We start from the raw sequence: 26,231 nt of genomic DNA, 5'->3' as shown, positions 1-26,231 counted from the left end.
GGGCAGTCCATGCACAGTACGGTCCTGATGAAGAAGGCTGTCAGTATCTGGCATTAGCTGATTAGCTTGCAGCCAGGGCTAGACATTGACAGTCTTCTTCACCAAGACGACCCATCGGGAGGGGAAAATGGGCAACTTAGACAAGAGTGACCTGTCAGTCAATGACACAGGCAGGTGGAGACAGAGGGGAGATGAAAGTGTAGTTTCAGCCCCGTTTCACTAGCGGCTCATTTGCAAAATACAGATGTGCAAAGAACTTCTAAAAAAAAAGTGGTAAAAAAAGACAAATAGACCACTGTGTAATATAATTTATAATTATTATACAATTACTAAATAACAAAACTGATCACATGTGGCAATAAAAATGTAAAAATAATTAATTTAAATACATTGACTAATATAGACTTGTCAGTGCGGTGGTTTATGTCCTGCTTTAATCTTCACAATAGTTTAGGAATGAATGTCCATGTCATTTTACACTGATTTCATGTTCTTTAATTACATACGATAATACTGTGCAAAACAATTAGGCAGAAGTGGAAAAATATTGCAAAATAAGAATACATTCAAAAATAGAAGTGTTAATTATGCAGTGTTAATTCATAAAAAAACTAAGTGAATGAACAAAAGAAAAAGCAGAATCAAGTCAATATTTGGTGTGACCGCCCTTTGCTTTTAAAACAGCATCAATTCATCCAGGCACACTTGCAAAAAGTCTGGGATTTTCTAGGATTATAGTCAGGTGTATGAGTAACCAATTATACCAAACAGGTGATACCGCTCATCATGCAAGTTGAAATACAGTCATTGACTGAAACAGAAATAGCTGTGTAGGTAGCTTAAAGAAGGTGAGTTTGTGGAAGACCGTTTTAGATCACAGATCATATACTATGTCAATATTGAGCACAGCAGCAAGACACGAGGTAGTTATCCTGCATCAGAAGAGGTGACTGCAGACTTGTGAATCCAAACGATTCGCGCACTGTGAATGCCAGTGCCTGGTGGTCATGGGACCACAAGTATGCAATTTGCATACTCCCGGCTACATTTTGACTATACGCATCTGGCCTTGCTCTATACACTGGGCGCAGCCTCCCTCAAAGCAAACTAGTTGGCATGTGACCGCATGTATGCAAATCACAGTGACTGCAGACTTGTACCTAAGGTTGGGCAACCATTTTAAAGGCCAACTTCACACAGACATTAAACGGCTGTATGTTAGAATCCATATTACAACTAAAAAATCAGCAGCAGTTTGTGGGGTTTTCCAGTTTAAGGTAAATAAAGCTTAAATTATTACTATCATTTTTCCAAGAGCTCTGTTATCCAAATCCAGAGGCTGAAAACTCATTAAAGGGGTAGTCTCATGTTATTAAATTGCTTTAAATTAGTTAGACAGCATAAACATCGGCAAGTTTTCAATTGACTTTTCTATCTGCCGTCATTCTCCTGCAATGAGAACTTTTATCTTACAGAATGTACAATTGGTTTCCAAGGAGCTTAACCACCAGACCCTTGCTGAGTATTTACAGTAGTTACATTTCAGAAGGGGAGTTAACTCAAGAGATACCAGCCAGCATTCTCCAGCACATTGATTTCTACACACCAGTTAGCTGCTCACCTCCCTCCCCTTCAGCACCTGACAGGGTTATTATCAGTCCAGCATAATTACAATCATCAGTATCCCCCCAAATCAGCAGTTTTTTTAATCACTGCTCTCACTTTCTTGAGACATGTAATTGTTCAAATGCTCCGGTATGTCTAAGTGCAAATATAGTGATAAGAGTATAGAAGAAGAACAAACACTGACAGAGCATTAATGTGTTGTAGCAGGACGAAGACCCTGGCTAGAACTGTCACTCAACATGGAGCACCCACCCCTCCCCCAAGCAACAAGAAAGCACAGAAACTGCAGAGCTGTGAGCTTCTCTGGAGAAAACATGATAGTTCCCCTTTAAGGAATAAGATTTCCATTTGCTAACAGCAAGCAGAGATCTTGTAAAACAGCAATGAATAAAAACAAATACAATTAGGGAGTTACAGTTTGTTTCATTAGAGTTTACAATGAATACGTTTTTTAGTGGCAAAGGGGACAGTCCTTTCATGTTACGGCCCATTAGAATAGTGTGAGACCCCTCTAGTCAGAAGTGGGATTTCAAGCAATGAAGATTCCAGTCAGTGCAAGAAATATGATAAGTAGAGAAACGATGCAACTCCCATAAGAAACGGGAAAGGATTCTTCATTCAGTATGTGCACACATCATCATTACACTGTGGGGAGAAACAAGAAGGTGATGTCAATATGGCTACACACGCACTATAATTCACTTCTTCTAGAGACCGCATCAAAATGAATATGTTATACAGAATCTAAGACAGAATTAATGACTTGAAGTCCACGCAGGAGAAGTCACATTAAAGTAGCTCTGCCAAAATGGCCGCAGCTGGTGTGGGACTGGACATGGCTATGCCCACCCATCAAATTCACAAAAAGTGCTGACATTTTTAAGCCAGAAATGCCAATCCAGACCGAGACTGGGTGACGCTTTCCTGGCGAGGTGCAGGCCACAGAGGAGATGCTCCAAATTCATTAAGTGGTGTGCACCTTTTAAGGGGTGATCCAGGACTATTTTATTTTTTAATATGAGCTTCAAAACTAACAGGCAGGTAATTGCTACCAGAGGAAACTACCTGCCTCTTCTACTCCTACATGGCGCCGGCTCAGAGCGGCCACTAACCGCTCATGCCAGTGATTCAGCTGCTCCACTTAAGAGTTGATGGAGTGTGACTGCCAATGTCATGCTGACTGACACCTAGCTCCCTGCAGTTAGGCAGCGGGGAGCCAGCTGTCAGTCAACATGAAGTTGGCAGTCACGCCTTGTCAACAGAGCAGAGCGGAAGCAGTAGAATTTCCAGCAGAAGCGGTCTGTGTCGGCAGAGATCGGCGCAACTACTTACCTGTTAGTTCTTAGGCCCGTACTAAAAATTTTTTTAAATAGTCCTGGATAACCCCTTTAATGAATTGGCACAACGTACACCAGCGAGCCCTTCATTAAACACTTTAATGCACAAAGTCAGTCTTAATACATCAACTTCAAATCAACCTATTGTAGAAGATTTGGAGCACCCCCTGGTGTAGGGATAGTCTTGTAGATTAAATTAATCTTGGCGCTAGAAATTATATGGAAGTAAAAGGCAAAAATTCACTTTAGGGTAAGAAGAGTAGAAAAAGGTAGAATAGAGCAGTCCACTAACAGGTCCTGCTCCATATGAGTTACCTGAGGGCGCTGTCCTTCAGTCACATTTGCAGAAATTCCCAGAGTTTTCACTAAGGTTTCTAGAGAAATGTGGTCACCAGGGGAATCTTGTACAAAATGAAGCAAAACTTCTTCTCCTTGTAAAAAAAAAAGAAAAAAAAAAGGGGGATACAGCAAGTTAAACAGTTTAATTTCAGCTAAAAAATGAAAAAATAGCAGTGATGGATATCTCCTATTAAAACATACTGAGCTGTAGTTTCATAAGAGTTGGGGAGCCACACGCTGTGGACCCCCAGCTCTATGGGTTTATGACAGGTTTTACCCTTCTTCCTCACTATCTTCGCCTGATAAGCTCCATCCTGCCATTTTGTGGTTGTTTTAGATAAATTCTTACAATTCTAATTTGTGAACAATTCATATAAAATCCTTTTACCTTTAGTGACAATCAACATCCCCCCACTCTGCAGGAGATCTCCACTGAAGTTTCCTTGCACCTCATCTGCATTTGCCTGTAAAATGTAAGTTAGTTGAAATAAAGTCTAACTTAGGTAAACACTATCATCCGTCAAGAAAAACTTATTATTATTATTATAGCGCCATTCATTCCATGGAGCTTTACATGTGAAAGGGATATACATAGCACAAACAATTACAGTAAATTTTGAACAATACAAGTCGGCGACTGGTACAGGAAGAGCGAGGACCCTGCCCGCGAGGGCTCACAATGTACATGGATTTATACTCTAGGGCACATATCTTAAACTCTGGTCAGCAGGGCGACTATATTTAGCCCACAACGCCAGGCAGGCCACCCGCCCGGCATCGCACTTTCAACTGTATCAGCATCCTGGATGCCGACAAAATTGAAAGCAATGATGGAAGGAGTTTCTGCTGACGCTCCCTCTCCCATCATTCTTCCTCTACATCGGACGTTTCAGCGCAGCGGGCGCAATGATGTCATTACAACGCACCCACTGTTCCAAGCAGTGCAAAGGATCCGAAGATGCACTGCAGAGACTGGAGCAGGGAGAAGTGGAATGAGGAGAAGTCAGTATTTTTTTTTGTTTAATGTGGGGCCTATTAAACTGTACAGAGGACCATGTGGGGCCAACTATGCGGGGCCCATTACTCCGTACAGAGCGCTATGCGGGGCCCATTACTCTGTGTGAGCAATCATACTGTGATGGGGTCACCATAATATGGAGGAATTCACTGTGGGGGTATCTTACTGTGTTTGGGAGTGGGGGGGGGCACTTGTTTGCATTAGACTTTATGATCTGTATTATTCAAGGTTTTTAACCTTTGTTATTAGATATTTAAATTAGGCCATATGCTTTCTACTGCTCTTACATAACATATTCCAAATATTTTATTCTAAGATGTATTACTTAAAATTTACTTTGTTTGTAGGAAGGACAACTACTTTAAGGCTGGTTTCATACGTCTGTCCGTATATTTCCGGTAGTGGAGATATCCGTGTCCGTGTGTGTCACACGTGTGGCAACCGTGTGCCGCATCAAGAGCACACATACCGGCGCTTGGGAATCAGTGTACAGTTAGTGCTATTCCCAAATGCAGGGTGCTGAACACTGCCCTCATTATTGTCCCCCGCAGGCACTGTGATCAGCACCAGCAGGGACACAATGGAGAGTAGTATTCTGCTCCCGAAGTGTCCACCTGTAAAAATAAGAATAAAATACAAAATCCTTATACTCACTTGTCCTAAGTGTCCCTGGCTGTAATCCATACGACCGCTGAGGCCAAGGAGAATGAGCCGCTGTCGCGAGCGGGCCCCGGAGCTCTGCCGAGCTCAGGAGCAATGTCCGTCACTCATTAAGCACAGCTCCAGGACCCGCACATTCTGCCCGGCTCCTCTACTGAGGAGTTGCATGGATTACAGCATACACGGGAACACTTAGGACAGGTGAGTATAAGGATTTTTAATTTTATTTTTACAGGTGGACACTGCGGGATCAGACCCTACTACTCTCATCATTGTCCCTGCTGGTGCTGATCGCAGCGCCGGCAGGAAACCATGAAGAGTACAGAATTCAGCACCCGGCACTTGGGAACAGGGCTAACTGTACACTGATTCCCAAGCGCCGGTACGTGTCACAATGATGGCATCCGTGTTAGCACGTGTTTACACAGACCCATTGACTTGAATGGATCCGTGTTATCCGTGCTGTCGTTCAAAAAACGGACATGTCAGCTTGTGGAGCACACATACACATGGTTTGTGGAAACACACTGACATGTGGACAGACCCACAGATTTGAATGGGTCTACATGTGCTAGTGTCTCCGGTACGTGTGGAAATCAGCACACGTACCGGAAATACTGATGTGTGAAAGAGCCCCAAGTCAGTTTCCATATGACAAGGTTCATGGTTATATTTGAGAAGGAAAAACTTCCTCAATTGGACCTTTTTTTTTTTTAAATAAAGATCAAGGTTGGCCTAGGATGTGAAGCTGTTCATTTTGACCTGTGACTGTAATGATATGGTAATTAGCCTGTATTATTGTTACATTATCTACTCTACCTTGGTTCACTATTTGCACTCTAATCATGTTTAGCTTTACTTGTTAAGTGTGCGCTGTGTACACATCATCTAATCTGTTTCTAATCCTTTGCTAACACCCTGTATCCTGAGCAAATTCTTGTGCAGAATTGCTTATCCTATTTAATAGTGTCAGCGCTTGGGGATATGGACACCTTATGGCTGCGTGCCCACTATGTGTTTTTCAAGCGTTTTTGCTGCAGAATTTCCGCAGTGAAAACGCTTAAAAAACACTTGGTTATACGTGCCCCATGGTCCCCAATGATAATCCGCATGTGCTGTGCACATGCTGCGGAAATTTCCGCTGCAGATTATCATTGCGGAAAAATACGCAGCATGTCCATTAATTTTGCAGACAAGCAGCGTAATTGCTGCCATTGACTAACATTGAAACGCATAATATCCGTGTTAGTACATTTGTACACACGGATATTATGCGTTTCAATGTGCGGATGGTACCCCGGTCTGGGGGAGAGGGGACTCTCATCCAGACCCAGGTACCATAGAACCTGTTAAAAAAAGAATTTAAAATAAAAAATAAAGATTATACTCACCTTCTGATGTCCTCTCGGTGTTTTCTCCCCTCCGTCTGGTCTGCTGTATGGGTCGCGGTGTTGTGAAGGACCTGCCATGATGCCATTGAGTCATGTGACCTGACACATGACTCAATGATGCCACTGCAGGTCCTTCACAACACCGCGAGCCGCCCAAGACACCGGACAGAGCGGAGAAAACACTGGGAGGACATCGGAAGGCAAGTATAAAATTTTTTACCATTTTTATTCTTTTTTTTTAACTAACTTGGTCACACTACTATAAATCCATGCCGGTTGCATGGATTTATATAGTGTGAACAAGTTGTCAAGCACTTTCCAAGTGATGCTAAAATCGCTTGGAAAGGCTCTTGATAACAAGCATGCAGAAATGCATGCAAAAACGCTTGACAAATACAGTACAGACCAAAAGTTTGGACACACCTTCTCATTTAAAGATTTTTCTGTATTTTCATGACTATGAAAATTGTACATTCACACTGAGGGCATCAAAACAATGAATTAACACATGTGGAATTATATACTTAACAAGAAAGTGTGAAACAACTGAAAATATGTCTTATATTCTAGGTTATTCAAAGTAGCCACCTTTTGCTTTGATGACTGCTTTGCACACTCTTGGCATTCTCTTGATGAGCTTCAAGAGGTAGTCACCGGAAAGGTTTTTCACTTCACAGGCCTGCCCTGTCAGGTTTAATAAGTGGGATTTCTTGCCTTATAAATGGGGTTGGGACCATCAGTTGTGTTGTGCAGAAGTCAGGTGGATACACAACTGATAGTCCTACTGAATAGACTGTTAGAATTTGTATTATGGCAAGAAAAAAGCAGCTAAGTAAAGAAAAACGAGTGGCCATCATTACTTTAAGAAATGAAGGTCAATCAGTGCGAAAAATTGGGAAAACTTTGAAAGTGTCCCCAAGTGCAGTTGCAAAAACCATCAAGCGCTACAAAGAAACTGGCTCACATGAGGACCGCCCCAGGAAAGGAAGAACAAGAGTCACCTCTGTTTCTGAGGATAAGTTTATCCGAGTCACCAGCATCAGAAATCGCAGGTTAACAGCAGCTCAGATTAGAGACCAGGTCAATGCCACACAGAGTTCTAGCAGCAGACACATCTCTTCAACAACTGTTAAGAGCAGACTTTGTGCAGCAGGCCTTCATGGTAAAATAGCTGCTAGGAAACCACTGCTAAGGACAGGCAACAAGCAGAAGAGACTTGTTTGGGCTAAAGAACACAAGGAATGGACATTAGACCAGTGGAAATCTGTGCTTTGGTCTGATGAGTCCAAATTTGAGATCTTTGGTTCCAACCACCGTGTCTTTGTGCAACGCAGAAAAGGTGAATGGATGGACTCTACATGCCTGGTTCCCACCGTGAAGCATGGAGGAGGAGGTGTGATGGTGTGGGGGTGCTTTGCTGGTGACACTGTTGGGGATTTATTCAAAATTGAAGGCATACTGAACCAGCATGGCTACCACAGCATCTTGCAGCGGCATGCTATTCCTTCCGGTTTGCATTTAGTTGGACCAACATTTATTTTTCAACAGGACAATGACCCCAAACACACCTCCAGGCTGTGTAAGGGCTACTTGACCAAGAAGGAGAGTGATGGGGTGCTACGCCAGATGACCTGGCCTCCACAGTCACCAGACCTGAACCCAATCGAGATGGTTTTGGGTGAGCTGGACCGCAGAGTAAATGCAAAAGGGCCAACAAGTTCTAAGCATCTCCGGGAACTCCTTCAAGATTGTTGGAAGACCATTTCCGGTGACTACCTCTTGAACTCATCAAGAGAATGCCAAGAGTGTGCAAAGCAGTCAACGCAAAAGGTGGCTACTTTGAAGAACCTAGAATATAAGACATATTTTCAGTTGTTTCACACTTTTTAGTTAAGTATATAATTCCACATGTGTTAATTCACAGTTTTGATGCCTTCAGTGTGAATGTACAATTTCCATAGACAAGAAAATACAGAAAAATCTTTAAATGAGAAGGTGTGTCCAAACTTTTGGTCTATACTGTATATATTTTCTGCATAAGTATATTCTCACCTTGGTGACAATATCTCGAACCTTTTTCCCAAGAGCTGCAGGAACTATAGAAAGAGCATTATACCTACAATGAGAAATAAACATAAGTGAACCCTCAGTATATTGCATAGAAAAAGATTCCCTAATATAGTGCTCCTAGCAGAAGGTTATGTGGCCACGGGTATTTAAAAAAAAGATTTATTTATATGTATGTACGTTTTTTTTGTTGTTTTTTTTTTTAATAGCATAAAACAGAAACACATGGCTTTAAAAGGGTACCTGTCACAAGGGCTGTCATCACTGCAATGATTAGGAACTTCAGTTTGAATCGCTTTTGCCAGTGAATAATTCCCCCCTTATTCATGTTTTTTTGGGACTAATTTATTGGATATGACCATACACATCTGCGTGCTTTTAAATAAAATAGTACTTTTATACGAAGATTCGAATGCTGGATTTCCCCTTTTCCTGTACTTTATATTTGGAAAACTTGGGGACAAGTTTCCTTTAAACGAAAACTACGAATTAGCCCACCTCTACCTAGGCTAGGACACAAGGTTGTCTAATATAACCATCGGTCGTAGCCCAACTTTATGGACTTTTCAGACACCGACCTCTTGAATCCCAGCTCCTTGTAGCTCTGCTTGGATTCATCCAGATATAATTCTGAAATAAAGCAGAGATTTGTAGTTACACAACATTAAAAGTCGGAAAACTACAGAGAATAAAAGGCAGCCGAGTGCTGTTGAGTTTACAAGGCGTGATGTTCATTAACAAGATAAGGGAATGGCAATCAGGGTTGTGCAAAAAGCCATAAACCTATTGCGCAAAACCTGGAGTAATTCAAGGACGACTTATATCATATGCCCACCACAGGCTGAAGCTCCTCCTTGGATGCATCATGTCATGACATTGCATAATTAGCTACTTCTCAATAAAATATGTTATTAACCATTCCTTCCTTTATTAAGGGGGATAAAAATAACATCACAGGATTGTGGGAAATCTTATTTTCTGATCATTTTATTTCACGTACAGTCTGCAAGACATAGGTGCTGTTTATGCAGATTCCCCTTAGAACAATGCAGTATCTTATGTTCTGTGGGCAAAACTACTGTGTGCATTCTTACAGCACTTAAGGGGTTATCTAGGACTATTTTTTTTTTCAGCAATCACACCCCTTCGAAAAAGCAGCCTGGAAGAAAAGCTGCTCTGTTGATGTGGAGCAGCTGATTCGCCAGCAGGCACAGTGACGTGTAAAAGTTTGGGCACCCCTGGTCAAAATTACTGTTATTGTGAACAGTTAAGCAAGAGATATCTAATATATATATATATATATATATATATATATATATATATATATATATATAATCGTCTTATCCCGTCTGTCTGTCTTTCTGTCTGTCTGTCCAGGAAATCCCGCGTAGCTGATTGGTCCGGCCGCGGCCAATCAGCGATGCAGGATTTCAGAAAAAGATGGCGGCCGTTAGCGGCTCATCTGCCGGACGGAAGTCAGCGGCGATGCAGCCGGGAGATGAGCGACGCTAGCCGCTCATCTCCCCGCTGCTGGCTGCACAAGTACCCCGACGGGCGGCGCCGCTAACCTCCATGCGGCTACCATCGGGAGATCAGCGGCTTGGGCCGCTGATCTCCCGAAGGCAAGTGTGAAGGGAGGGACGGCGGCGCTGCCCAGTCCTCACTAATACGGTTCGCTGATTGGTCGCGGCCGCGACCAATCAGCGAGATTGGCACCAAATTTAAACAACGCTCTGCTGATTGGCCGCGACCAATCAGCGATATTGGCACCAAATTTAAACACCGTTTTGCTAATTGGTCGCGGTCGCTACTAATCAGCGATTTTAGCGCCAAATTTAAACAAGCTATCCGGTCCTCACTAACACAGTTCGCTGATGGGTGGCGGCCGCGACCAATCGCCGATATTGCCGCCAAATTGAAACACCATTTTGCTGATTGGTCGCGGCCGGCAACCGCGACCAATCCGCGATTTTGGTGCCAAATTTAAACAACGCTCTGCTGATTGCGCCCGGTCGGCCGCATACATATTCTAGAATACCCGATGTGTTCGAATCGGGCCACCATCTAGTACATATATATGCACACACACACACACACACACACACACACACACACACACACAGGGTACGGAAAGCATTCAAACCCCTTTACATTTTTCACTCTTTGTTTCATTGCAGCCATTTGGTAAATCTAAAAAGTTCATTTTTTTCTCATTAAAGTACACTCTGCACCCAATCTTGACTGAAAAAAACAGAAATGTAGACATTTTTGCAAATTTATTGAAAAAGAAAAACTGAAATATCACATGGTCATAAGTATTCAGACCCTTTGCTCAGTATTGAGTAGAAGCACCCTTTTTTCACACCTGGATTTGGGGATCCTCTGCCATTCTTCCTTGAAGATCCTCTCCAGTTCTGTCAGGTTGGATGATGAACGTTGGTGGACAGTAATTTTCAGGTCTCTCCAGAGATGCTCAATTGGGTTTAGGTCAGGGTTCTAGCTGGGCTAGTCAAGAAGGGTCACAGAGTTGTTCTGAAGCCACTCCTTTGTTATTTTAGCTGTGTGCTTAGGATCATTGTCTTGTTGGAAGGTGAACCTTCGGCCAAGTCTGAGGTCCAGAGCACTCTGGAAGAGGTTTGAATCCAGGATATCTCTATACTTGGCCGCATTCATGTTTCCTTCAATTGCAACCAGTCATCCTGACCCTGCAGCTGAAAAACACCCTCATAGAATGATGCTGCCACCACCATGTTTCACTGTTGGGATTGTATTGGGCAGGTGATGAGCAGTGCCTGGTTTTCTCCACACATACCGCTTAAAATTATCACTAGAAAGTTCTATCTTCATCTCATCAGACCAGAGAATCTTATTTCTCATAGTCTGGGAGTCCTTCGTGTGTTTTTGAGCAAACTCTATGCAGGCTTTCATATGTCTTTCTCTGAGGAGAGGCTTCCGTCGGTCCACTCTGCCATAAAGGCCCGACTGGTGGATGGCTGCAGTAATAGTTGACCTTGTGGAACTTTCTCCCATCTCCCTACTGCATCTCTGGAGCTCAGCCACAGTGATATTGGGGTTCTTCTTTACCTCTCTCACCATTGCTCTTCTCCCACGATTGCTCAGTTTGGCTGGATGGCCAGGTCTAGGAAGACTTCTGTAGTCCCAAACTTCTTCCATTTAAGGATTATGGAGGCCACTGTGCTCTTAGGAACCTTGAGTAATGCAGTAATTCTTTTGTAACCTTGGCCAGATCTGTGCCTTGCCACAATTCTGTCTCTGAGCTCCTTGGGAGGTTCCTTTGAGCTCATGATTCTCATTTGGTCTGACCTGCACTGTGAGCTGTGTGGTCTTATATAGACAGGTGTGTGCCTTTCCAAATCAAGTCCTATCAGTTTAATTAAACACATCTGGACTCCAATGACGGAGTAGAACCATCTCAAGGAGGATTACAAGGAAATAGACTTAAATATGAGTGTCTGAGCAAAGGGTCTGAATACTTATGACCATGTGATATTTCAGTTTTTCTTTTTTAGTAAATTTAAAAAATTTCTGCATTTCTGCTTTTTTTCAGTCAAGATGGGGTGCAGAGTGTACTTTAATGAGAAAAAAAAATGAACTTTTTAGATTTACCAAATGGCTGCAATGAAACAAAGAGTGAAAAATTTAAAGGGGTCTGAATACTTTCCGTATCCACTGTATGTATGTATATACACACACACATATAATATATTTTTTTAATTTAAATTTTTTGTGCCTAAAATAGAAAGGAAATCTGTCTTCTTAACTTTAGGCCTTTTATAAATCATTTCATCTTCAACTTGCTCAACTGTTAACTGTTCACAATAACAGTAATTTTGACCAGGGGTGCTCAAACTTTTATATGCCACTGTAGTGGTTACTGTTTTTTTTTTACTGTGAGCCTAAAAACTTAGTCCTGGACAACCCCTTTAAGTAAGGGGGATACAGACCTGCGTAAACAGTAAAGATCCTAGTTACTTACCGGTAACGGGATTTTACAGAGCCCATGACAGCACCACCTGAGAGAGGGTATCCGCCCACCAAGGATAGGAACCTACTGAATAAAAAGGCGGTACCTCTCCTCCGCATCAGTTTTGTTTCAGCGCATGAGAGGGCCTCCGAAAACAGGTTAATACATAACCACCACCTCAATATTTGTACTAAACACCTTAAAAAGTGCACACCATAGTGATAAAGGGGAGGGAATTAATAGGGTGCTGTCATGGGCTCTGTAAAATCCCGTTACCGGTAAGTAACTAGGATCTTTTACCCTTCTCCCATGACAGCACCACCTGAGAGATTTATAGAGATCAAATACCAGAGGGAGGGATCACCGCTTGCAACACCCTTCTACCAAAGGACAGATCAGTAGAAGAGGAAAGGTCAAGACGGTAATGTTTGTAAAATGTAGCGGGGGATGACCAAGTTGCCACCTTACATATGATGTCGATGGGCACATCCGCCTTCTCAGCCCAGGAAGCAGCTACCGCTCTGGTGGAATGGGCCTTCAGGTTCTCTGGAACCGGCAGATTGCTAGAAGAGTAGGCTAAGGTAATAGTATCCCTGACCCATCTAGCTATGGTCCCTCTTGTAACCTTAAGTCCTTTCCTAGCCCCCTGAAAGGATATAAATAAGGCGTCACTCTTTCTCCAGGCTTTTGTCACTTCCAAATACTGGACTAACACCCTCCTAACATCTAAGGTGTGAAGCTTATGTTCCTCAGAATCCCTAGGATTAGGATAGAAGGAAGGGAGAGTGATTACCTGCGCCCTATGGAACTTGGAGGCTACCTTTGGAAGATAGGCCGGGTCTGGTCTTAAGATTACTCTATCCGTACATACTTGAGTGAATGGATAGTTAACGGATAGTGCTTGTAAGTCACTGGCTCTACGAGCTGATGTCAGGGCTACCAGTAGAGCAGTCTTTAAAGTTAAGATTTTTTCTGAAACCATCTCTAAGGGCTCGAAGGGAGGTTTGGTTAATGCTTCCAGAACTAAAATAAGGTCCCAAGGAGGCATTCTTGGAATAGGAATAGGTCTGGATCTATGACAAGCTTTAATAAATCTAATGATCCATCTATTTGCTGCCAAGTCATAATTATACAGTGCCCCCAGAGCTGATACCTGTACCTTAAGAGTACTGGTGGCTAGTCCCATGTTTAACCCCTTCTGGAGGAATTCTAGTATGGCCTCAATAGGAATCCTCCCTTTGGCGGACTGACCCGAGGTAGACAAGAACTTAGTCCAGGTTCTACCATAGATTCTAGTTGTTATCGGCTTTGTACTTGCCAGAAGGGTAGTAACAAGATCCGGAGAAAACCCCCTTTGCGTCAATAGCGACCTCTCAAAATCCAGGCTGTCAAATGCAGGCCCGCTCTTTGGGGATGACAGACTGGGCCCTGCCTGAGGAGATCCGGGATGTCTGGAAGAACCCATGGATCTGCTTGGGACATTCTCTTCATCCAAGTTAACCATGGTCTCTTGGGCCAGAACGGGGCGATCAATATAACACTCACCCGTTCCTCTCGGATCTTCCTCAGGATAGTAGGGATCAGTTCTAAAGGGGGAAAGGCATAAGCTAGAGTAAAATCCCACGGAATCTGCAGCGTGTCCACCGCAAACGCCCCCTCTTTTGGATTCAGTGAGCAAAAGGTTTCGGTCTTCCGATTGTGTCTGTTTGCAAATAGATCTATCTGGGGCTGACCCCACCGACCCACAATCTGCTGAAAAACGGCTGGATTCAACTCCCACTCTCCTTGTTTCAAGATGTGGCGACTCAAGAAATCGGCCTTTATGTTCTCTTCCCCTTTTATATTCAGGGCCGAGAGAGTAACCATCCAACTCTCGGCAAACCTGAAGATCTGATCCGCTACTAACATCAGAGGGAGAGACCTGGTACCCCCCTGATGATTGATGTAGGCGACTGTTGATCTGTTGTCTGACATTATCCTGACGCGAGGACCCTGAAGAACAGAACTGAATTCTTTTAGAGCGTTTCCGGCTGCCAACAGCTCTTTCATGCTGGAAGAGAGACTTGTCTCGCTGTCCGACCAGAGGCCTTGTACAGAACGATCCCTTAGGTGAGCTCCCCAACCTTCTGCACTTGCGTCTGTTGTAATTGTATCCGACACCTGGAAGGTCCAAGGAACCCCCAAAGATAGGTTGACCGGACATGTCCACCAGTCCACTTGCTTAAGCTGCTTGCGCTGCTTTGATGGCTGTGGCTGCTGTTGTACCTCCTGTGGCGGTGACAGCTGCTGCCCAGGTGACTACGGCTCCTCATTCATCATGGCGGGGATGCAGACGCCGCCATCTTGATTGCTCCCCATCCTTAAAAGCAGTAGGGCTCCACCTCCTTTAGGCTCCTCCCCTTCCGGCAGCGTGCTCAATTCAATTTCCCTTTTTAAAAAAAAAAAAAAAATTTAGCCAGCTGGCGCGCTACACCGCAGATCGGCTCCCTTCTGCACGTGCGCAGCACAGCGGCACCTGGCGCGCTTGCAGCGGGTTGACAGCTTCCCAGCCGCACATACGCAGACCCGGCTTCCGGCGCACTCCGTGATAGGGCACGTCAGCACCCCGCGCGTGTGCAGCCCGGACTTCCGGCGCGCTCCGTCACAGGGTGCGACGCGACCCCCATGTGCGCAGACCTGGAAGACTTGCCGGCCGGCGCGCTCAGCTCACATTGCGAGGCGCAGACCCGTCCGCAGGCCCCTGCGCACGCGGGGAGGAATCCAAAAAGCAGCACCTCCTCCCCACACGCAGACCCGGGCAGCTGCCAGATGGGCTGGGAACAGGGACCATCTGCTGCTTCCACGGCCTCCAGGCTGCACCGTCCATAATCCAGGTGCATGAGGTACCACCTGGTGAGGCTCCCATCAGGGACAGGAACCAAAACTGATGCGGAGGAGAGGTACCGCCTTTTTATTCAGTAGGTTCCTGTCCTTGGTGGGCGGATACCCTCTCTCAGGTGGTGCTGTCATGGGAGAAGGGGAAAAACATATTTTGTTAACTGCCAAACAAACTGTTATGGGCTTGTAAATGAGAAGATTGTGAAAATGATCTGCAGTAGTGACTCCTAACCAGATCTTTGCTCCAACATCTGATAATCCAGCACCTATTCTTAGACAAGAGCAGCTACAGTTATATGAAAAAGTTTGGGCACCCCTATTAATCTTAAGCTTAATGTTTTATAAAAAATGGTGTTTTTGCAACAGCTATTTCAGTTTGATCTATGTAATAACTGTTGGACACAGTAATGTTTCTGCCTTGAAATGAGGTTTATTGTACTAACAGAAAATGTGCAATCTGCATTTAAACAACATTTGACAGGTGCATAAGTATGGGCACCTCACCAGAAAAGTGACATTAATATTTAGTAGATCCTCCTTTTGCAAAAATAGCAGCCTCTAGTCGCTTCCTGTAGCTTTTAATGAGTTCCTGGATCCTGGATGAAGGTATTTTTGACCATTCCTCTTTACAAAACAATTCCAGTTCAGTTAAGTTTGATGGTCGCCGAGCATGGACAGCCCTCTTCAAATGATCCCACAGATGTTCAATGATATTCAGGTCTGGGGACTGGGATGGCCATTCCAGAACATTGTAATTGTTCCTCTGCATGAATGCCTGAGTAGATTTGGAGCGGTGTTTTGGATCATTGTCTTGCTGAAAGATCCATCCCCTGCGTAACTTCAACTTTATCACTGGTTATTGAACATTATTGTCAAAAATCTGCTGATACTGAGTGGAATCCATGCGTCCCTCAACTTTAACAAGATTCCCGGTGCCGGCATTGGCCACACAGCCCCAAAGCATGATGGAACCTCCACCAAATTTTACTGTGGGTAGCAAGTGTTTTTCTTGGAATACTGTGTTTTTTTGACGCCATGCATAACGCCTTTTTGTATGACCAAACAACTCAATCTTGGTTTCATCAGTCCACCGGACCTTCTTCCAAAAAGAAATTGGCTTCTCCAAATGTGCTTTTGCATACCTCAGCCGACTCTGTTTGTGGCGTGCTTGCAGAAACGGCTTCTTTCGCATCACTCTCCCATACAGCTTCTCCTTGTGCAAAGTGCGTTGTATAGTTGACCGATGCACAGTGACACCATCTGCAGCAAGTTGATGCTGCAGCTCTCTGGAGGTGGTCTGAGGATTGTCCTTGACTGATCTCACCATTCTTCTTCTCTGCTTTGCTGATGTTTTTCTTGGCCTGCCACTTCTGGCCTTAACAAGAACTGTCCCTGTGTTCTTCCATTTTCTTACTATCTTCCTCACAGTGGAAACTGACAGGTTAAATCTCTGAGACAGCTTTTTGTATCCTTCCCCTGAACAACTATGTTGAATAATCTTTGTTTTCAGATCATTTGACAGTTGTTTTGAGGAGCCCATGATGCCACTCTTCAGAGGAGATTCAAACAGGAGAATAACTTGCAAGTGGCCACTTTAAGTAGCTTTTTTCATGATTGCATACATCTGGCTATGAAGTTCAAAGCTCAATGAGGTTACAAAACCAAAAAAAGTTCTTTAGTAAGTCAGTAAAAAGTAGGTAGGAGTATTTAAAACAAGAAAATGATAAGGGTGCCCATACTTATGCACCTGTCAAATTTTGTTTGAATGCAGATTGCACATTTTCTGTTAATACAATACACCACATTTCAAGGCAGAAACATTACTCTGTCCAACAGTTATTACATATATCAAACTGAAATAGCTGGTGCAAAAACGCCAATTTTTATAAAACTTTAAGCTTAAGATTAATAGGGGTGCCCAAACTTTTTCATATAACTGTATTTAAAATGTAAAGCTTAATAAGACAAGATCATAGAGATGTTTTTTGACATTACAGAAGCTTGATTGATGCCATTGATACTAATAGTGGAAGAATGTAAAGGAAAACTCCAGCCAATATATAATATATACCTTGAGGGGCGAAATATGGCACAGGGAGGGTGTCAGTCACAATTGGTTATTTCATATCATGCTCTGTCCAGTCAGGCCAGACAGACACAACACGGTGTATTCATTTTTACAGGAGTCTTACTTTATCACCAGGCAGCCAATAATTTTCCATGTCGGTGAATGCAAATCAGTACATCAGCTTCCTTGCCATGTCTTGGGGTCTTTGACCAACATGTTGCCTGTAAAAAGCCGAACTTGCCTATATGTACACTTACCCCCTGTGAAAAATTTACCATCTACAAATTCTTCCAGCCCCAAACTCTCCGGTCCAATCCCGATCAGACGGATTTGGTTGGCACCGAACGAATCTTGCAGCTTGGAAACTTCTTTTGCCATCCAGCGGCAAACCTGGCAGACGAATCTTCTCAGGAAGAACAGGACGCTGGTGTGGTCTCTCCACAGCGACTGCAACTCAACTGTCTGAAGGTGCAAAATGCCAAATGTAATCCCCACAGCTGACTATCAGCAGCGTCCAGACATCTGTATATTCATCATGGTTAGACTCCCCTATGTCCACTGCATCTGAGATACACATGTAACATATACACTGGACATACATGACCTCCCATCATGACCAAGGACTGTCTCAGCACACAAAACGGGTAGATGTCCGCATGGTGACCTGTCACCAGTTTGTATGCATAGCTAATAAAAGAAGATTTTAGGATTACCACCTTTCTTCCTCCGAATGGCAGATACGGTGTCCATGCTCCGGATCACAGAACTTACAAGCAGCACAGAACGGGATCTACTCCACAGAAATCTTCAGGCAGGGTACATATCTGGGCAGTGCTACCCTACAGGCCCCCCGAGCTGCTAGGTAGGGCTTTGGGTATTAGACAAGCAGTCTTGATCTACTCAGGACTCGTACACACAACTGTTATCAGTCAAAAAAAATAAATATATATATAATCTATCGGATTGTATAAGGCTGACAAGTGAGAGAAAAAAAAAATTCACCATACTTTTCTGGATGAAAGTTTGGACCTATTTTTTATACTATCGCATAAACCTATCCTTAGGGAGACCTGTTAGTACACGAGTTCCTATTAAAAATAAAGCTGTTACACAAATCCCTAGGGGCAGTTGGCCCTTCTACGTATCTGTTATGCCATCCAGTCTGACTTTGGTGCCAGGACACATTACCATTTACATAAACTCTAAGCCAGTCTCTTCTTCAGTCATTAAAATCTTCCAAGACATGAAAGCAAAAAGCGGAGGGAAACCTGTAAGCCTCCTGCTGTATAGGGTGGCTAAGGCAGATAAATACCGCACAAACCAAGGTCTTCTAGGACCACCCTTTAAATTTGGCGTTGCTCTGAATGTGGGACACTATCAGTGCAATGCACCGTGGAGCTCCCTACGCTTGCACTTGGTGATGCCCTATTCTATTTATGTTCTAGTACCTGTCAGTCAATAATTCTCCACCGAGCAGCATATCATGCTCAAAAATATAAAATCAAAAATCTACAAGTAAGGCTTTTTTCTTTTTTTAAATAATTCTCACTGGTCGCCATCCTTGGCTGTTTTCAGCAGCACTCTGGTCCATGCCGATACTACGTGACCGCATCTATAAACCATCAGATCATACTGCATCTTCTGTGTGGAGCGGTGGATACTTTCTCAATTTACGTCTATGAGACTCAGTATGACGTCTCGTTAAGTGTCTCATAGGCTAAGAGCAGGTGCAGACTGCCGTAGATTCTCTCATCGGGCCGATTATGCAAATCACACTCCGATCAGTGTGCTCAGATTCTCTCGGATGGGAGCGGAAATCAGACTGCACTCAGATGTCATCCGAGTGCAGTCCAATGTTCCCCACGCACTCACTGAATTGCATGGCTGAGTGCGATGTGAATATCAGATCAAACTAGAGCATGCATAAATAATTATTGAACAGCTCCATAGACTAACATTGGTCTGGGTGTAATCCAATGTTTTGTTGGATTTTATATGGACAGATCATACGGTTGTCTGCATTAGCCCTTACACATTGAGAAAATTCAAAAAGTGACCTCCATTCCATACAGCAGAAAGTGAGGTTCAGAAGGACGCAAATGTGGTCATATCAGTGCGCTGCTGAAAACGGTAACCTGAGAATATATTACTGCGCTCATTGGACATACACACCTAACAGCTACCAATGGAAGAAATTAAAAAATTCTGAATACTCCTTTAAATAAGAGGAAAAATAAGATTCTCTTCAATGTGCAGAATTACATTTTCATACATTTTTGATCCAAGTGACCATCTTTACCATCAGTGTGGTAATCCTGTTTAATTCTAAAAAAAACAAAAAAAAATTCAAACTGCTCCTACTCGTTAAAGAGAACCTGTCAGCAGTATTTAGCCCTTTAACTTAAGGCAGGGCTATAATGGCACAGCGAAGCTGATTAATCTGATACCTGATATGAAGGGATCCACTCAGTGGCTGCTGAATACTCACCTTGTGAAGTTTTCAGAAAATGACGTCTTGTGTGCTTCAGGGCGTAACGTGGGGGCAGGATCTTCTCCCCCGACACCCCAAGCCTCCTCTGCTTCTTGTACAGGTCACTGATTATTCAGTGACCTGACTCAGTTTTGAAATTCTGCGCCGCCATCATTGTGTGGGCGGCACGTGCACAGTGAGAGCTGGCGTCTTATGTGCAGGACTTCAATAAAATGGCGCCGAGGCGGCACATGCGTAGATCGAGATTTCGCTTTAGAGTCGAAATCTTGATCTGTGTATGTGCCACCATTTTATTGAAGTCCTGCACACAGGACACAGACTCACACTGCGCACGTGCCGCCCACACAATGACTAATAAAAAGTGCATTTTTTTTAACCCCTTAAGGACCCTGGGATTTTCCGTTTTTGCATTTTCATTTTTTGCTCCCCTTGTTCCCAGAGCCATAGCATTTTTATTTTTTGGTCAATATGGCCGTGTGAGGGCTAATTTTTTGCGGGACGAGTTGTACTTTTGAACAACATTACTGGTTTTACCATATCGTGTACGGGAAAAAAATTCCAAGTGCGGTGAAATTGCAAAAAAAGTGCAATACCACAGATGTTTTATTTTTTTTTTTTTACCATGTTCACTGAATGCTAAAACTGACCTGCTATTCTTATTCTCCAGGTCATTACGAGTTTGTAGATACCAAACATGTATAGGTTCTTTTTTATTTGAATGGTGAAAAAAAAATCCAAATTTTGCTAAAGAAAAAAAAAAAAAGCGCCATTTTCCAAGACCTGTAGCGCCTCCATTTTTCGGGATCTGGGGCCGGGTGAGAGCTTATTTTTTTGAGCGCCGAGCTGAAGTTTTTATTGATACTTATTTATTGACATTTTGGGGTAGATCCGATGTTTTAAAAAAAACGTATTTCTGGCGTTTGGAATTTTTTTCTCGTTCCACTGTTTACAGATCGGATTAATTCTTTTTTTATATTGATAGATCGGGCGATTCTGAACTCTGCGATACCAAATATGTGTATGTGGTTTTTTTTTTAGTATTTTATTTTGAATGGGGCAAAAGGGGGGTGATTTAAACTTTTATATTTTTTTAATATTTTTAAAAACATTTTTACACTTTTTGCTTGCTTCTATAGTCTCCATAGGAGACTAGAAGCAGCAATTGTCCGTACACCTCTGCTACATAGAGGTGATGAGCAGATCACCTCTATGTAGCAGAAATGCTCCTGTGCTATGAGCGCCAACCACCAGATGGCGCTCATAGCGATCAGTACACGACAACCACTGGGGTCTGCTGCAGACCCAGGGTTGTCATGCCAACCCATCAGTGAACCGCGATCACGTGACGGGGTCACCGATGGGCGGGGTAAGTGACGCAGTTTCGGGGCGGCGCTGTTAGGCTGCGTGCACACGATGCGTTTTTCATGCGTTTATGCTGCGGAATTTCCGCAGCGGAAACGCATCAAAAACGCATGGTAATCCGCACCCCATGGTCCCCAATGGCATTCCGCAATGTCAATGCACATGCTGCGGATTTTTCCGCAGCGTTTCTGCAGCGCTCATAAATCCGCAGCATGTTCATTAATTTTACGGAAGCGCAGCGGAACTCCCGCCATTGACTTACATTGAGACGCATAGAATCCGTGTCTGTACATTTGTATAAGCGGATTATATGCGGTTCAATGTGCGGATGGTACCCAGTTCTGGAGGAGAGGAGACTCTCATCCAGACCTGGGTACCATTGTACCTGTAAAAAAAGAATAAAATAATAAATAAAGTTTATATTCACCTGTCCGGCGGCCCCTGCAGCGCTTCTCCTTCCAGGACCTGAGATGACGTCGCGGTCATGTGACCGCAGGCTGTCTCGCGAGATGCCGGCAAGCCAGGAAGGAACCAGGAAGGAGCGCGACAGCACACGCGGCGGCATCGGAGGTAAGTATAGCTTTTATTTTTTTATTTTTACGGTCACACTATATAAATCCATGCCGTTTGCACAATCTGCATGCGTTTTTTCTGCCAGGGAGATGCAGAAATGCTGCAGAAATTTTCTGCTTCATTTCTGCATCGTGGGAACATAGCCTTAGGCTAAGTGCCCATGATGCAGAAATGCTGCAGATTTTTTCCGCATCTCCCTGGCAGGAAAAATGCATGCGGATTTTACATGTGTTTTTCCCGCCAGGTAGAAGCGTTTGTCAAGCGTTTTTGCATGCATTTCTTCATGCGGGTTATCAAGCGCTTTTCCAAGCGATTTTAGCATCACTTGGAAAGTGCTTGACAACTTGTTCACACTATATAAATCCATGCAACCGGCATGGATTTATATAGTGTGACCAAGTAATAGTTAAAAAAAGATTAAAAAAAAAAACATTATACTTACCTTCTGATGGCCCTCGGTCTTTTCTCCCCTGCATCCAATCTCTTGTACGTCTGGCGGTGGTGTGAAAGGACCTTTCATGGTGTCATTTAGTCATGTGACAGGTCACGCGACTGCCTATGTCAGCGGTCGCATGACCTGTCACATGACTAAATGACGTCATGGAGGGTCCTTTCCCACCACCGAGAGCCGTACAAGAGACTGGACGCAGCGGAGAAAAGATCGGGAGCCATCATAAGGTAAGTATATGTTTATTTTTTATTTTAAATTCTTTTTTTAACAGGCACTATGGTACCCGGGTCTGAAGGGGAGTCTCCTCTTCTCCAGACCCGGGTACCATCCGCACATTGAATCACTTAATATCCGCATGTGCATATGTAGTCATGCGGATATTAAGCGATTCAATGCAAGTCAATGGCGGCAATTACGCTGCGTGTCCGCAAAATTAATGGACATGCTGCGTATTTTTTCCGCAATGATAATCAACAGCGGAAATTTCTGCAGCATGTGCACAGCACATGCGGATCATCACTGGGGACCATTGGGCACGTATTACCAAGCGTTTTCGCTGCGGAAATTCAGCGGCAAAATTGCTTGAAAAACGCAAAGTGTTAACAGCCTCGAGTGGATCGGGATTCCACCCGCGGCTGTTGCGGGCACATGTTAGCTGTATAAATCAGCTGACGTGCCCGGTTCAGTGTGGGCTCAGCGCCGGAGCCAGCGCTGAACAGGAGGTGATAGCGTGATGCGTACTATTACGCCCCAGGCTGTAAAGGGGTTAAAATACACAGCGTAAAAAATAAATAAATAAATAAAAAACTCACCAAAAACCCATTGTGGGAACGTAGCCTTATGTTCACAGACTTATTGATTTGAATCCAAAACAAACATGTCCCTTATTCTTTTCATCATGGACACTCCGTCCACAAAAAGAAAAAAAAAAACTACAGATGTGTGAATAGCCCCATAGACTATAATGGGTTAACGTGAAATACGGATTGAACAGGTATGTGAAAAGCGGAGGTCTGAATGAGGCCTTAGTTGAAGGTGGGTAAGAATAGACTCCCCGCAGACTGCTGCATGGAGCCCCATCACCTCATTGTGGAGACCACAGCAATCTGAAAGCAGCCCCACAGTTGTACTTCACTTCTGGGTGACTGTACCCACTTTCTGGTATGTGGGTGATCAGGTGAGCCCCATAGTTAGTCTATAGGGTATATAATGTGCAGACATGTGCATAATGACTGCAGAGCATGTATAATGATCACTCACCAGCATTGCTGTATAACCAGGCACTGCAGAGAGTGGTGAAATCCCCTAATTCATTACCACAGCTGAGACTGCGGATCTGGGTGTGATCTAGACAGCGAGGATAAGGAAACAATGGTATTAAGACCCCAGAACACTATGATCAGACCCCAGCTCACCTCCCCGGTCAGAGCATTCTTCACTGGGAGAGCTCCCAGCTTCACCAGGTCCACATCCCCCATATCGTACGGTGTTTTGGAGAGTTGCTTCCTGGTAGTATTAGGCTATGTGCCCACGTTGCATTTATGAAGCAGAAAATTTCTGCTTCATTTCTGCAAGTCCTCTCCCGGAAAAACGCATGCTGAATTCCGCACGCGTTTATCGCGCATTTTTCGCGCGTTTATAACGCGTTTTCCACATGCGGAATTGCCTTGCGTTTTTTATGCATTGAACAAAGGCAATTCTGCTTGCGGAAACGCAAAATTAAATGACATGCTGCGGATTTTTGAACGCAGCATAAACGCTGCGGAAAAATCCGCAGCATGTGCATAGAACTTGCGGAATCCCATTGGGGACCATGGGGTGCGTGTTACCAAGCGTTTTACAAGCGTTTCCGCTGCGGATATTCCGCATCAAAAACGCTTGAAAAATGCTACGTGGGCACACAGCCTTACTACTGGTCCTGCAGCGGTATCCCCTCAGCCAATCACAGCTCAGGACCTCGCCGGGATGGGGTTGAAAGGACGAGCTGTAGAGCCTTATATGGTATGTGGGCGGGGCTTAGTTGTATAAGTCGATACAATGTATCTTTCATAACATCGCTCTGAAAAGATGACACGTGACAAGATAACGGCTCCGGCAGAACTGCTGCTACAGCGGGTGGTGGAACAGTCCTTTTATACTGTGTGTGTGACATGTGAGTGTTGTGTGTATACTTGTGTATGTCGTTTCTATGTGTGTATGTGAGTGTTGTGTGTATACTTGTGTATGTTATATAAAGTGTCTATGTGTATATACTTTATAGTGTGTATATGCTTTATAGTATGTGTGTATATGTGAATGTTGTGTGTATACCTGTGTATGTTATATAAAGTGTCTATATGTGTTTATACTCTATAGTATGAGTGTATATGTGAGTGGTGTGTGCATACCTGTGTGTATATGTGTGTCTATATACTTTATAGCATGTGTAAATGTGAGTGTTGTATGTATACCTGTGTATATTATAGGGTATGTGTACATATGAAGGTTTCGTATATACCTGTGTATGCTTGTGTGTGCTACATAATGTGTCTAAGGCTATGTGCCCACGATGCAGAAATGCTCCAGATTTTTCCTGAGTGTTTCTGCATCTCCCTGGCAGAAAAAACGCATGCGGATTGTACATGCGGATTGTACATGTGGATTGGATTGTACATGCGTTTTTCTTGCATGGGACATGCAGATGTGAAGCGTTGTTCACATGCATTTCCGCATGCGGGTTGTCAAGCGCTTTCTAAGCGATTTTAGCATCACTTGGAAAGTGCTTGTCAACTTGGTCATGTGGCACCCCAGGGGTCTGGTTGCCACAGTGGTAGAAATACCATGTCTGAGAGCGAGCATGGGTTTTCCTGGTCAGGAGCACTGTAACATGCAACACCTCCTGCCCCAGTCCAGGGAGCTGAGGAACCTGCCCTTTATAAACTGGGTCTGGGGCGGGGTTAGTGAATCAGAGTCTAGTGAGAGTCAGAGCAGCAAGCAAGGAGCTCTGTAGGAGACAGGAGCTGAAGGCCAGGGACTTGAGCTAGCAGAGCTCGTCCTGGCCGAAGACGCATAGAACCGGACACAGGAGTCAGAGGCTGTGAGGATTTCCACATCCAGCAGCAGAAACCACCTGGCAGGGGATTTCAGGTTCTCTGGCCATAGGAAGCCCGGAGGCTCAGTCACACGCAAGGGACCGGCACCGCCATCGAGGAGCGGAGGCTACCAAAAGCCCCAAGTCACCAGCCATACGGGTGAGCACCACACGGTACACTCAGGGACGTGGGCTACTACACGACTACAGCAAGGTAGCCAGGAAGAGTGCAGTCAGACGGGAAGGCCTACACCTCCACCTGGCCAGGGGCACTCTTGTTCGCTTACAGACTGACCAGGTCTCTAATGTTAGCCAGTACTCCCGGCAGGGCCTTCTTCATTACCAACAGTAAAGACTCTGAACTGCACTGCACGGACTCTGAGTCATTTCTGCTGCGCCCATGCACCACAACCCTCATCATCTACACACGCTGCCCTGAGGCTATACTCCTCCCGTGGGGAGTTATACTACCCTCTGCTGCGCACCCAACATCAGCCTCAGCGGTCTGCCCCACAGCGGCGGTTCTCAGTGACCGCGATCCATGGGTGGCGTAGTCGGACATTTAAACATTGAAAACCAAATAAACAGATCCGCCACTGGTTTGACCACCCTGAGCCACGGGACCGGGTCGCCACCACGGAGACTACAACCCCCAGCATTACACAGAGACCCGGCTCCGGGTATTCCCCTACACACGGCCCAGGGGGCGCGTCAACTTTGTCGTAGTCGGCAGGATTTTGTGCCCGCAACCACCGGGTACTGCGTGCCTGAAGAAAGACTGTGATACTTACCGTGGTGAAGTTTCCCGCCATCCGCAGCCGTTTTCCCGCCATCCGCAGCCATTTTCCCGCCTTTGGGCGCCATTTTCGTGACGCCGCGCGGGAAGAAGAGGGGCGTGGACGCCAAAAAGCGCGCG

General features: G+C 44.4%; 1 protein-coding gene across 1 annotated transcript; it reads right to left on the bottom strand.

The window, feature by feature from the left end:
* Positions 1-446: 446 nt before the first annotated feature.
* On the bottom strand, positions 447-23,756 carry LOC141173189 (prostamide/prostaglandin F synthase-like). The gene is made up of 7 exons (XM_073657813.1): positions 23,661-23,756; positions 17,626-17,830; positions 9,017-9,068; positions 8,424-8,487; positions 3,691-3,766; positions 3,279-3,394; positions 447-2,271 (listed from the first exon to the last, which is right to left on the bottom strand). The coding sequence occupies exons 1-7, from the start codon at positions 23,721-23,723 to the stop codon at positions 2,245-2,247; spliced, it is 603 nt and encodes a 200-aa protein (XP_073513914.1). The 5' UTR covers positions 23,724-23,756; the 3' UTR covers positions 447-2,244.
* Positions 23,757-26,231: the final 2,475 nt, after the last annotated feature.

Source organism: Phyllobates terribilis, unplaced genomic scaffold (assembly GCF_046119375.1).
Source record: "Phyllobates terribilis strain yellow unplaced genomic scaffold, ASM4611937v1 Scaffold_12__6_contigs__length_324123572, whole genome shotgun sequence".
Taxonomy (NCBI): Eukaryota; Metazoa; Chordata; class Amphibia; order Anura; family Dendrobatidae; genus Phyllobates; species Phyllobates terribilis.
This window is presented reverse-complemented; position numbering and strand designations above follow the sequence as displayed.